The sequence below is a fragment of the Colias eurytheme genome, chromosome 25, assembly GCF_061535395.1.
Source record: "Colias eurytheme isolate Ceu_HAF_F1 chromosome 25, ilColEury1 Martin Lab GWU primary, whole genome shotgun sequence".
NCBI lineage: Eukaryota > Metazoa > Arthropoda > Insecta > Lepidoptera > Pieridae > Colias > Colias eurytheme.
The window spans coordinates 781,832-794,802 of NC_143004.1; the positions used below are offsets into that span (position 1 = coordinate 781,832).

At 33.9% G+C, this 12,971-nt stretch overlaps 3 protein-coding genes across 3 annotated transcripts in view; 2 read left to right on the forward strand and 1 right to left on the reverse strand.

Annotated features, from left to right (window-relative positions):
- The window catches only part of blo (bloated), a 70,216-nt gene extending 61,631 nt beyond the window's left edge, over nt 1–8,585 (reverse strand). Inside the window, exon 1 of the mRNA XM_090116407.1 lies at nt 8,357–8,585. The gene's annotated coding sequence lies outside the window, so the exon portion shown is untranslated. The remainder of the gene's footprint in view (nt 1–8,356) is intronic.
- A 2,460-nt stretch (nt 8,586–11,045) lies between these two features.
- The window catches only part of stmA (Protein EFR3 homolog stmA), a 30,795-nt gene continuing 28,869 nt past the window's right edge, over nt 11,046–12,971 (forward strand). The window contains exon 1 of the mRNA XM_090116098.1: nt 11,046–11,180. Within this exon, the coding sequence (XP_089972224.1) occupies nt 11,171–11,180 (10 nt within the window). The 5' untranslated portion in view covers nt 11,046–11,170. The remainder of the gene's footprint in view (nt 11,181–12,971) is intronic.
- LOC149897406 (cyclin-L2) lies at nt 11,241–12,732 on the forward strand. The gene has a single exon (XM_090116097.1). The coding sequence runs from the start codon at nt 11,448–11,450 to the stop codon at nt 12,693–12,695; it is 1,248 nt and encodes a 415-aa protein (XP_089972223.1). The 5' UTR covers nt 11,241–11,447; the 3' UTR covers nt 12,696–12,732.

Genomic DNA, 12,971 nt, shown 5'->3' on the forward strand with positions numbered 1-12,971 from the left:
GACTTTATACGCGCCCTTAAAAGACATACCATTACTGGTAGGTATGTCTTCTAAAAAGTAAGTTATAAAAGCTTATCTAGTCTAGGTATAACAAATTTCCTAATAATAGATTCTAAGCTAGATTCTAGACCTCTATTCCATCCATAAAACATAGCTTAAAACCCAAATAATTCTTGGAAAATACAAATATGGGTATAACTGTGTGGTCAGATAATTTATATGGATCAAATCTGCCAATTTATTTTATTTTAGAATTAAGTAATTATTTTGTTAAAAATCAGAATAATCAAGTTGTTTACACTACAGAGGTTAAAAAATAATAGGGAAGGAAAGTTAAAAAAGAGTTAAAATGAAAGGATCAAAACGGGAAGGTCACAGTACTTAAAATCGTTCAGGAGTTGGAAAGTGAAGTATAATAATGTTCAATTAAAAATAGATATGTATGTCAACCAGCCAGCTTGGTTCGACTGGTTCCGAACGACCTTCATACACTGTCACTTACAGGTGCCGATCCGTAGGCATGATAAGTACTTATAAACTTATTTTACTGGCTAGACTTGTAATCGTTGATCTGATATAAATAGTCTGTGATTTCGAAATAACTATATATTTAAGATGTTGTTGTTTCTTAGTTAAATACCTGTAGAAACTTTTAGGGCAATCTTCCTGTTTTTCATTAATCTTTGGAATGATTGAGATTATTATAATCGCATTTTTGGACAGGGAAGTTTGAAAAGCAACTTAGAAATGACAAATGTTTTCAAAAACCCTAGAAACAGCAAAGTAGGTACTTAAATAACAGTTCAAAGTGGGTCTACTGAAAACTTGGTTAAGGTACGAATGCAACCTAGATTACCTATGTCATTTCTAAAATTACGACAAATTCAACGATATTTTAGAGACACTTAACACAAAATTACTTAACAATAATTATGGATATGGTATCTCGAAATCTTTTTAAATATTTTAAAATGTCGTAATGAATAAATTGGAATTTCCGATCAATTTCTGGTAAAATTATTTACAATCTCTTCTCATTTATTATTACTGTGACATCCCGAGGCTTACAAGAGGCTTAAAAAGATTTCGAATTGCTCCTTTCCAAGCCAGTTAAAACTAGTTCAAAACTACAGAACTTAAAAGGTACAGAGGCCTCAATAATTCACATCATAATGGGTATTCTAAATTATTTAAAGGCCTTGTCCGTTGGCTGTCACGACTTGCCCCTAATGTACTTATCTAGGTGTCGCCATACGCAGCCAAATGGTGTTTAAATCGTCAAAAAGATGTATAAGATTTTCTATATTTATATGACAGACTAGCGGTCCGCCCCGGCTTCGCCCGTGGTACATATTTCGCAATAAAAGGTAGCCTATGTTCTTTCTCAGGGTCTTAAGATTATCTGTGCCAAATTTAATCAAAATCGGTCCAGTAGTTTATGCGTGAAAGCCATACATACATACATACATACATACAAACCTTTCCTCTTTATAATATAAGTATAGACTGGAGTCTTAAGTTTGGATCTCATAAATAACCTAGTTATAATTTTTTCATTAGTAGAAAGCTCCATTGTTCCGGAGTGGCAGAAGCCTTATAGTATTTGATTTGTATCCCTACAACATAGGACTTTCTTAATTGCATATAACATGCATATAACCTATGCGATTTGGTGCTATGTAAGTATGAGTTTTTATGTAAGCAACGTCTTCTTTCAATGTTGAACTTTTGCTAAATAATGCTACAAGAGCTAACTTATGTTACAGTTAGTCCTTAATTAAGGTAATATACTGTATAACTTATGTGTTCTGTTAACAAACAGACTATGATTCTAACAATGCATCCGTATAGTTCATTAGCGATTCCCATCATGAATAACATCTAAAATTATATCAATAACAATTTATTCCAAGTATTTAACACATAAGGTGTTAGAGAGGCGGCGCGTGGGCACATGACGTCACCATTCATACTTTACCGCCCACCTGCTTTGTTTTTTGTCATTCAATTCTGTGGTCTAGACTTTTGTACTTATATAGCTATGCTTAGAGGACACGAAGAAAAAAAAATGTCTCGGTCTGGTAGGACACAGAAGGCTGATCACCTACTTGTCCCTAAATAAAATCTATCAGTGAAACAGATGTATAATGCATCTGCCCCTTACCCCACTATGGGACATGGGACTTCACTTTATAGGACATTGATTATAAGAAAAAAGGTGTAGATATTATTTAGCGGGGGCACGTGCAAGGTGGCTAATGAGTAATGGGCCACATTTTAGTATAGTGGTCTCTTTGGTCTTTTTCGCATACGATAGTTGAATTATGCCATCTTACTTTGACGTCTAATCGAGTGTGAATTAGTGTGCCGTTTTTTAAGATTGAATGTTGTGTTGGTAACCTAACTACACCTTTTTACTTATAATATCAATGTTATAGGTACTCTAATACCTGTTATTATACCATGGCCATGGACCATGGTAAAATTAACGTTAGTGATAAGCAATGACGGATGTTTGAAACTATTGGAATTCCGCGAACGAAGTCGGGGCTACAACTAGTATTAAAATAAAAGTGAAACAATATATGTACTGGTTATACTTTAAGTGCAACCGAAGGTCATACATGACATTTCTACTTTTTATTACTTTAAATAAAAGCGAGCTTATAAAAAGCGATTTTCCTTGAGTCGCGAAGACGGTATTTCCAGCATGCAGCTTGCATAATTTTAAAGATTAAATCATGAAGAATATATTTAGAATGATATTAATTATAGTAATCTACAATTATATCAGTTGACTCAGCAACTTTGATGTATAAAAGGGATACAAACGATCTATTTACATTTCTCATTGTACCTTCTCTCTTTAAAACTACGCAACGGATTTTGATGCGGTTTTTTTAATAGATAGAATAAAGTGATTCAAGAGGAAGGTTTTAGTGTATAATTTATTAGGTTTTAGACAAAGGCGGTAAGCTAGATACGTATATAACTAATAGGTATACAATGAAAAACTCATAAAAAATTCCGTCTAGCCCCCTTTCGCAACGCGCGATAAGGAACTTCGTTCCAAAAAACCGTTCCAATGGATATTTGTTAAAAACACTGATTACTGAGAAATACAGATTCACAATTATTATTTATTTATCAACAACTAGATTTCCGCCCGCGGCTTCGCCCGCGTTTTCAAAGGAAAACCCGCATAGTTCCCGTTCCCGTGGGATTTCCGGGATAAAACCTATCCTATGTGTTAATCAAAGTTACCCTCTATATGTGTGCTAAATTTCATTGTAATCGGTTCAGTAGTTTTTACGTGAAAGAGTAACAAACATCCATACATCCATACATCCATACAAACTTTCACATTTATAATATTAATAAGATGAAATGACAGTAACTACATAAAAATGCTTCAAATTCAAATTCAAATTCAAATTCAAATTATATTTATTTGCAAGAATGTAGTTACAAATTATAGATGTTTTTAATTACAATATTATGTGTACTTCCTTAAAAATTTTGAGATATTCCTTCACTATGAAAATATAATGCATGCGCTTAGAAAATAATATAATAAGGGCCTAGTAATTAACGTAATATATTAACGCGATATTACGAACGAGTAATTTTAGGAAACTAATTAATTGCACAAAAAATAAAGGAAGGAAGTTACTTTTTGCCGTCCTACAATTATTAACAGATACGTTGGTATTGGGAAATAATATTATGTTTCCTTGTTTTTGTCGAGAAATCTTTTTTAATATCGTTTATCGAGTTTTGGTAATAATAAAATTTGCATTCGCGTCATCGATTCTAAAGCGGATGAGTTTGTTTGTTTGAACGCGCTAATCTCAGGAATCTTTGAATTCAAATCGGAAAAATTATTTCGGTATTAGATAGCCCATTTATTGAGGAAGGCTTTAGGCTATTATATTATCACGCTGAGACCAACAGAAGCGGACCACTGCGGGTAAAACCGAGGGGCATAGCTAGTGATAAATAAATTAAAGAATTTTTGCTCGACCTTTCTTTTTTACATCAGATAATGTGTATAAGAATGTAGGAATGATGTCATAACATCTTTGTGAATCTTAATAAAGTTTAATACCAACAATTATCTGTAGGTAACTCTCATAAAATTTTATAGTATTAAAAAAAAATTTCGTAGCACAAGTTTAGTTCATTCTCACTCTACGAGTTAAGAAAATCGCATTCAAATTGGTCCATGCGTTTGGGAGCTACGATGACACAGACTGCCTTAGTTACACAGATTTACGCAAATTACGTTAAAAGTCTTTCAAAGTTTTAAGGTAAAATAAAAAATTAACAATACAAAAAAAACTTTTTTAAATGAGTTCAAAAATAGCTGCATTGAAATATAAAAAATTCTGCCAATTACACCAGGATAAAACCTTGTAGGTATGTAGATTGTAGGTAGGATCATATCAACCCAAAACTGCTTCGTAACTTCGTCTCGTTAAATATAATTTTAAGTTTGAGTAAGAATATAAGAGCAAATATTATCAATTCACTGCACGGTAATATTCGGCAATCCAATAGTGTACGTGTTACGAGAAAATTGCAAAAACTCGCCACTGGTTTTTAAATGACGCTCCCAAAATCGGCGGAGGTTCATAATTCGTTTTTTTATTATTTACAAGTGCTGTATTAGGCTTTGACTTAATTCAGCAACAGAAAACCTTTTAAGACAAGTCACAAGATATCATGATTTGTAAAATAAATTAATAACGCTTGAAATGGATGTGCATATGCAAGAGTAACTAAGAAGAAATAGCCCTATAGCCATTAAAAAATAATAAAAAAAGTCCTAAAAACAACAAAAAAAACGGTCCTTTATATTTATTATCCTAATTCCAACACACAAAGGCAAAAACTTATGAACTTAAAACTCTATAATGAACGTTCACTCTTCAATAAAAGTAAAGATTATGTAAGTTATAGGTCATCGAGATAGTATGTACTACGTACTAGAGAGGCGATCGCTACTACACTCTCTTTAACACGAGCTAGAGGCAAGAATCACAAGTCTCTTTAGTCTGTGCCGGACTGTGCCCCCCGCTTGCCGCGTCAACACGTGTTATTGCTCTGTTCAAAATGCCTTCGTGTGTGCTAAGATATTGTTTTAACAGTTCCCATAATACAAACAAAGCCGGAGGAGTGACTTTTCACCAGTAAGTTTCCTTATTATGAGTAAGTCATGCATTTTACTAATATTGTTATCATTTTGCGAAAAATCACCACGCGTTCTCCGTTTCGCGCCATTTTTCACAGACTAACAGCACAGACGTGACACTATCGATGAGTCTGTTAAAAAAATGTAACTGGATTTTTTAACTATGTATATACAATATATACTAGGAAAGATTACCGTGGTGTAGTACCTAAATATTTATACTTTTACCCGACTACGCAAAGTAAAACGGTAGGTTATATTAAGTAATATTTATTTACCTATTTTTATTTATTAAAAAAAGGTTCATCAACAGTTGTTCCAATAGGATTTATAAATTATTATGCACAACAATTACAAATAAACACAACATTCACAGAAACTAATACAGTAAAAGTTCCTTAATCGCGCTTCCTTTAGTTGCGTTTTCACTATTCGCGGATTAAAAAAATGCGACCCAATTTCTATATTCGCGACTAAAAATTTTTTTTATTCGCGGATTTAATAAGTACATACATAATAATAAAATGATTCCAATAGGTATCTTACCCAATATCCTTGTCAAATGGACTAATAAGAAAGTAAAATAGATCTTATTACAAGTTTGCCTAAAGTACATAATATTATGTTCTTAAATGATATCGCCGAGGCCTTTGACACAAGCCGCCTTTGTCGCAAGCCGCCTCTGCGGCGATTGATGTTTTTGAGAATGTAAATAAACAGAATGGAAGCAACCTTATAACTCAATAAATGAAGTATATTTTTAAATGTAGTTCCGTTTATAGTAAAAGCCGCTTTGCGTATTTATTGTTTCGTCTTTCACATTCGTTACAAAAATTGTGATCGAGTAAGGGGGCGTCCATAAATTACGTGAGATGTTTTTTTTTTAATTTCTACCCCTCCCTCCCCCCCCTGGTGAGATGTCGTGAGATTTTATTCAACCCCCTCCCCCATCCTCGAATCTCACGTGAGATTTTTCAAAATGTGAGTTTCTTATACGTAAACGCCATCAACATTGAATCATCGTATCCATTTAATTAGGGCTATTATAAACCAATACTCCAAAATTCGATTACATCATGAAGCAAAAACTGATAAAACTATTGATTACTACACAAAACGACAAAAGCTTACTAAATTGATATTATTTAAAGGAAATTAAAATACATAGTTTAATATAAAATCCTCTTTTTATTAATTCCCTAGTTCAGTACCACCAGATAGTACCGAGTAAACAGATTGCACAATGTGTCGCATCTGCACGCATTGCTTAATCTTTGAACTTGAAGCCACGCCTCGCTCGTTCCACACGTACCCCACCACATCGGCCGCGCGCAATGTTTTTGTTTGGAATAACCTCTCTAGTAGTACATATATCTCGATGTTATAGGTACTTACCTAGGTATACCTAAATCCTAACTTATAAGTCACGTTTATTGTAACCAATCGACGAATGACAACCGATTTCCAAAAAAGGAAGTAATGATGTTGACTAATATTAATAAATATCAATACACTACATCAAAATAATGTCCAATAAACAATGTTTTTTTGCATAAAATTCTACTAAATAAGATGTTACAATACAGAATATGTTCTACAAAGTCAGTGCGATTTATTTACGTCATCTTTTTTCCGATATGTTTACCAAACAAACAATATTTTCTATATAGATCAAGAAGCCTTATATCTAATACACTGGAGATTGCACTATGACCACAGACATGTAATACATGTCTGTGACTATGACCATTAACTTGTACCAAGAAAATATGACGTTGAATGACGCCTGTATGTTTTTTTATCCCTTTCACACCTAACTTGGCAAGTTACGTCGTTATAAGCTTCTTGATAAGATATACCTAGGTACCTACTAAAAATGTCATTATGTACTTCCTTAAAAATTTCCACATATACCTACCTATAAACTGTCCGAGAACAAGCTACGATTTACGAAGATTAAAAAAAAACTCGTTTGAAATGAAATGTTTGAAACGTAAAGCGAATCATTACGCGTTAATTGTTCAAACTGGAATACATTACAATAATTATTATGGATTCATAAGAATAACATGACGTAATTGTTGACTTAACTACTAAGGACATAATCCATAGTCTATAATTTATACAGATGTATCTAGACGTCTAAAACAAAAGAACTAGGTAAATAATTATCGCTTTTTTTTATGGCTGGTTCACACTTTGATTAGTGCGAGTGCAGGTGATTAGTGCGAGTGCAGGTGTGTAGTGCGAGTAGTGTCCAATTCAACTGCGAGTGCAGGCGATTAGTGGGAGTGCAGGTCAATGGTGCAATTCGCGACGCTACACATTACGCTAAACACTAAACACTAAACACTCGTGTCCAGACGTGTTTAGGCAGGCACACTGCGAGTGAGGGGGAAGGGAGGGCGCGCGGGACGTGGCTACTCGCAGTCCACTCGCAAAAAAATAGAACACGCTTCTATTCACTTTACTACACAGCCTACTAAACACTTGCACTAAACATTCGCTGTCCACACGTAGTTACTAAACACCTGCACTAATCACCTGCACTCGCACTAATCAAAGTGTGAACCAGCCATTACGTCGCAACCAACTTGCAACGGACTACCGTTTGAAAAAATTGTAATACTCAAATTAAAATACGTTTCTGAATGTACTGTCAACTAGTACCTACAAAAAATGTATTTTTTATATTTATTTATTTTATTTTAAAATCAAACAAAATTTGTACAAATTACAAAATATCTATCATGATTTGAAATTTGAATGCGTGTACCTAAGTATTGAAACTTCTCTACAATAACAGGTTGTATGCTCAATTATTATTCATTGCTAGGTCATAAAATGTTGCAAATGATAACTTCATAACCAGTTGTGATCGATTCGAGAAGCGTAACATTCAATATAAACATCTCTACGTCCTATATCATTCCGATTAGAAGGCAATCCCAGTCACTACTTACTAGCTAATGCCTTCTAAAGTACAGCAAACAGTTACAAGTGGTTACAAAACATAGCCGCCTATATATTTCACCGTGTAACAACACTACCTTATTTGCTTTAACTTTAACACTCATAAATAAACAACAATGCAGATTATATTATTCACTGATGACTGATAAATTAATTAACGTTTCATAAATCGAACAAAGGACAACTCACCATAAACAACGAATCCGGAAAAGTTCGAAAAAAAACAAAACACTCACAAAATCACAGACAAACCTAAACCAGCCTAAACCAATACGCACAAATAATTTGGCCACTTCGAACCGGTAATAAGCGACAATTAATTTTTTTCTTTTTTGCACAGACACTGGCGCGAAGTTTGACAGCCAATACGGCGCGATACCACTCTCGTCAAGCAACGGAGGTCGACTGAAGTTTAAAGTTTTAAACTTTAAAATTGCGGTGTTACGTAGTTAAGGCTTCGCTGCGAATATTATTATAGGAGGCCGCAAGGAAAACGGCTTGTTTTTACTTAACCAGGCATTTGTCGTGCAGTCAAATTATAACAGTTTTGTTATCTGTCATCGCATCTACATTTGAAGGTCGGTCTATTGTCGCGAGTTTCATGTTTTTTCTTATTTTGTAACTTTAAATCCGTAAAAGTGAGGAAAACGCGTGTTTTTATAGTATTTATATTGAGTCACAAGATGACTACAGTCCAAAATTGTAATATTTTAAAATATGTACAAGCGGATGTGGTGAAAACGGTAAAATCACAGCCATAGACAAAAATACTATTACTATGTAATTATGTATATATAGCTGTGCTCCGCAGTTTCACCCGCGTGGCTCCGCTCCTGTTGGTCTTAGCGTGATGATATAAGCCTACCTATAGCCTTCCTCGATGAATGGTCTATCTAACACCGAAGTAATTTTTCAAATCGGATCAGTAGTTCCTGAGATTAGCGCGTTCAAACAAACGAACTCTTCAGCTTTATAATAATATAACAACCTCTAATTAATGTTAGTATAGTTGGTGCCATGGGAAAAAGAATAGAATAGTTTAAAGCACTTATTTACATAAAATAGAAGAAAAAGGATGTGCTTCAATGTGATGTGCTTAAAACATAATCGTTCTAATCAGTAGCTTCACCTGTATCTTTGTATGTGTATTATCGGTGACAATATACAAAATTATGAGTTTATCATAGCGCCACTTAGCAAAAGTTAAGAGAGTTTGGCTAGGAAGTGTTAATGCATCCATCGAATGGTCCTGGCTTTGCACCTTCAGATTTCCATCTGTTTTGGTCTCTTCAGAATTTTTTAGGCAGTGTCAGATTAACGAGGACCTCCATAACTATGTACCACTTGTTGCGATTTTTTAATCAGAAGCCCCAAAGTTTTTATAGCAATAGGATCATGTACGTATACCCTAACAATAATATTGCAAAAAAATATCTAAAAAAAATGGCACCTACAATCTACATGTTTTAGTTCAATGTATTAAAATATAACTTAAAAATTATTGTTATGTATCTGTTTCCCCAGCTCAATTTGATACGAATAACGAAGTGTTCGTAAAAAATTCAAAGCTTTCAGTGCTTTCAGTACATTTATTTGCAAAAATAGCGCCATCTATGGAACATTCATTTCGAAATCTGAGCACTTCTAATGTAATTGTATATAAATAAAACCTCAATAATAAATTATAATATAAAACTATACTCATAGCGCCATCTGTGCTACAATCAGTTAACTATTGTGAATAGGCTAGAATGTTGCCAGTTGTCAATTTATGTAAAGAGATTTTGCTTATTGTTATAAATTATTTGAGTATAGATTTTAAAAAGAAAAGTAAAACCTTATATAATTATCTTCTTGTTTTGTATGTACTAAGCCAATGTAATATAATATGTTATCTTCATCCAACATCAACGCCGGGTGTATCAATGAAACTCGCGCATTACACAAACAAATCAAGAAGCACTTCTAGGATAGAAAAAACTGTTAAAAGTAAAGACCTCCCTATATTGGGCGGCTTATAAACCTAGATTTTAAGGCCCATTGACATTCTTCAATACAGAAAAGATTTAGGAATATACATACGTACCGACCACCTTTTATGTATTTTTAGTTCGTGTCTATCTGCGAAAATGACATTTTTGACCTAAATATAATTTTCGTGATTTATTTTTAGGTGTTTTGAATTAAATGTAGTGCTGTTGCTTGGAGTAATATTATTTTCCTATAAGTGTTTATTTATGTGTTCTTATTTAAAAGCGAAAGGTGATATTTGACTGTAATTTATTATTTTGCGGATTTTAATGTTGTGATATCTAAAATATTTATTTACTCTTCCATGAATAGGTATAATATTACCATTTATTTCAATATTCCTATATACATAAATGGAATAGAAGATTTGACAGAGTTATATTTTCTTATGTTTAATTGATATTACAAAAGAATTTACGCAGCTTGATGAAGTGTAGTGAAAAAAAAATCAAGAAAAAATGTCTTTCGTAAAGTGTTGTTTTGAAGCGGGCGAAGGTCATGATATTTTGGAGTCATTCGTTCAAAAATGCACAGACCCTGGCTGTAAGTATTAACGTAGAAATACCGAATTAACAAGCACTAATAATTGAAAATGAATTAAGCACCGAGCCATGAAGTTATTGATCATCTCAGCTGTTCACTTGCCGCCACTTTAAGTTAATTTCCGGAATAGTTTCGTCTAAAAACTGATTGTTGCATTTCATAAAACGAAATGACTAAACCGTACATATAAATAACAGTAAAATTTTATAAATTCTTATTTTTATACGCAAACAATATAATAAGAAAATATTTATTAAACATTTTTATTTCTGAATATTATGAATAAAATTTGAAAGTGTTGTGTTGCAAGCGTATAAAATCGCGTCAAGGAATAAATAAACTTTTGAGTCACCGCTATCAACGCCCAAATATTGAAAAACTCAGCTGCAAATGCCTTTCATATCATAGATATATCAATATAGTATCATAATGGCACAGGGTGAGTCGTAATTGTATAATTTCTACATAGAATTTACCGTAATTATTCACAGAATTCTAGTTGACATATGTTTTTGTGGCGCCATCTTGGCCCGTTCTTGTCGCATTTCTCGTGTCACACTCGGTGTTAGAATACTTTTCCGTAAATAAAATGATCATTTATTGATATAAAAACTAGTATTTGCGTGATAATCGTATAATTTTATGTGATGTCAAATACTGTACAGTGATAGTCTATTGTATAATTCATAAACTCGTTGTGTGCAAAATGACTACATCGACCACAACAACTACTCAAAACCAACCGAAGAATAATGGAACAACATCTACGAAACCACAAAAGAACTATGGGAAGATAGTTTTGACGCTGCACAACTGCCTTTTGCCGGAATCGACGTTCAGAGAGACACCCTCACAAGCCGATGGGTTGGACATAGACACGGAAACCGATCTTCGCATTTTAGGATGTGAGATGATACAAACTGCTGGTATTCTACTTAAACTGCCGCAAGTCGCAATGGCCACCGGTCAGATGTATCTCCAAAGGTTCTATTATTCAAAGTCCTTCGTGAGATATCCGATGGAAACAACCGCAATGGGAAGCATATATTTGGCCTCGAAAGTCGAAGAAAAGCCTTGCAGAATCCGTGACGTAATCAACGTCTTTCATCACATAAAACAAGTGAGAGCTCAGAAGACGATATCTCCATTGATAGTCGATCAGAATTATATAGAACTGAAAAATCAGGTTATAAAAGCGGAGAGACGTATTTTAAAGGAATTAGGGTTTTGTGTGCATGTAAAACATCCCCACAAACTTATTGTAGTTTATCTCCAGTTACTCCAATATGAAAAGAATAAACAATTAATGCAAATGGCATGGAATTACATGAATGATGCGTTGAGAACTGATGTATTCATGAGATTTCCTCCCGAAACTATAGCCTGTGCTTGTATATATTTAACTGCTCGTAAAATCGGGTTACCGCTACCAAATAACCCGCATTGGTTTTTACTATTCAAAGTCACTGAGGAGGAGATCCGCGATATTTGTGTAAGAATCTTACAGCTGTACAAGCGGCCGAAAGTAAATCCTGAAAGTTTAGAAGGCAAGGTGGATTCTCTGCGGAAAATACATCAAGCGAACAAGCAAATACAAGCGCAGAAGGAGCGGGAAGCTAGAATGGAGGAGAAGAAAGCTGAAGCGTCAACTTCATCAACTTCAAAGGAAAATAAACGGGATTCAAAAAACGAAAAGTCGCCAAAAACACCTCCGCTATCATCAAAGTATCATACAAGTCATAAAAAGCGGGAGAGGAGGTCACGGTCACCATATGACCGTAAACGAGATTATCCCAGTAAGAGGCATAAATCGAGATCTCGTGACCGTGAAGTTGACCGTTCGAGAGAGAGGCGTTCAGATGACAAACGCAGTCGAACATCATCAAGGAAGTACGATGATTATGAACGATCTAAGTCCAGCAGGGATAGTAGGGATGAAAAGAGAAAGCATTGATATATAAATTTAATAAATAAATACCATTTTCAGTCAATTTTGTTTTTATTGCAGTCCTATTATTAAATTAAGTTTATTAGATTAGATTATCTTTATATCTTTGTTTGTTTCTTAATCAGATATGATATGTGCTTTAAAACTAAATTTTTTATAATAATTATATGGATAAAAATAAACCAGATACCTTTTTACTAGTAGAACAACAGTAATAAATAGCGTCAATTCTGGTGGGAAATATAATATTACTAGCGGTCCGCCCCGGCTTCGCCCGTGGTA

What these genes read in the sequence shown, in the direction of transcription:
- LOC149897406 (XM_090116097.1), top strand. Translation starts at nt 11,448, where the DNA reads ATGACTACATCGACCACAACAACTACTCAAAACCAACCGAAGAATAAT.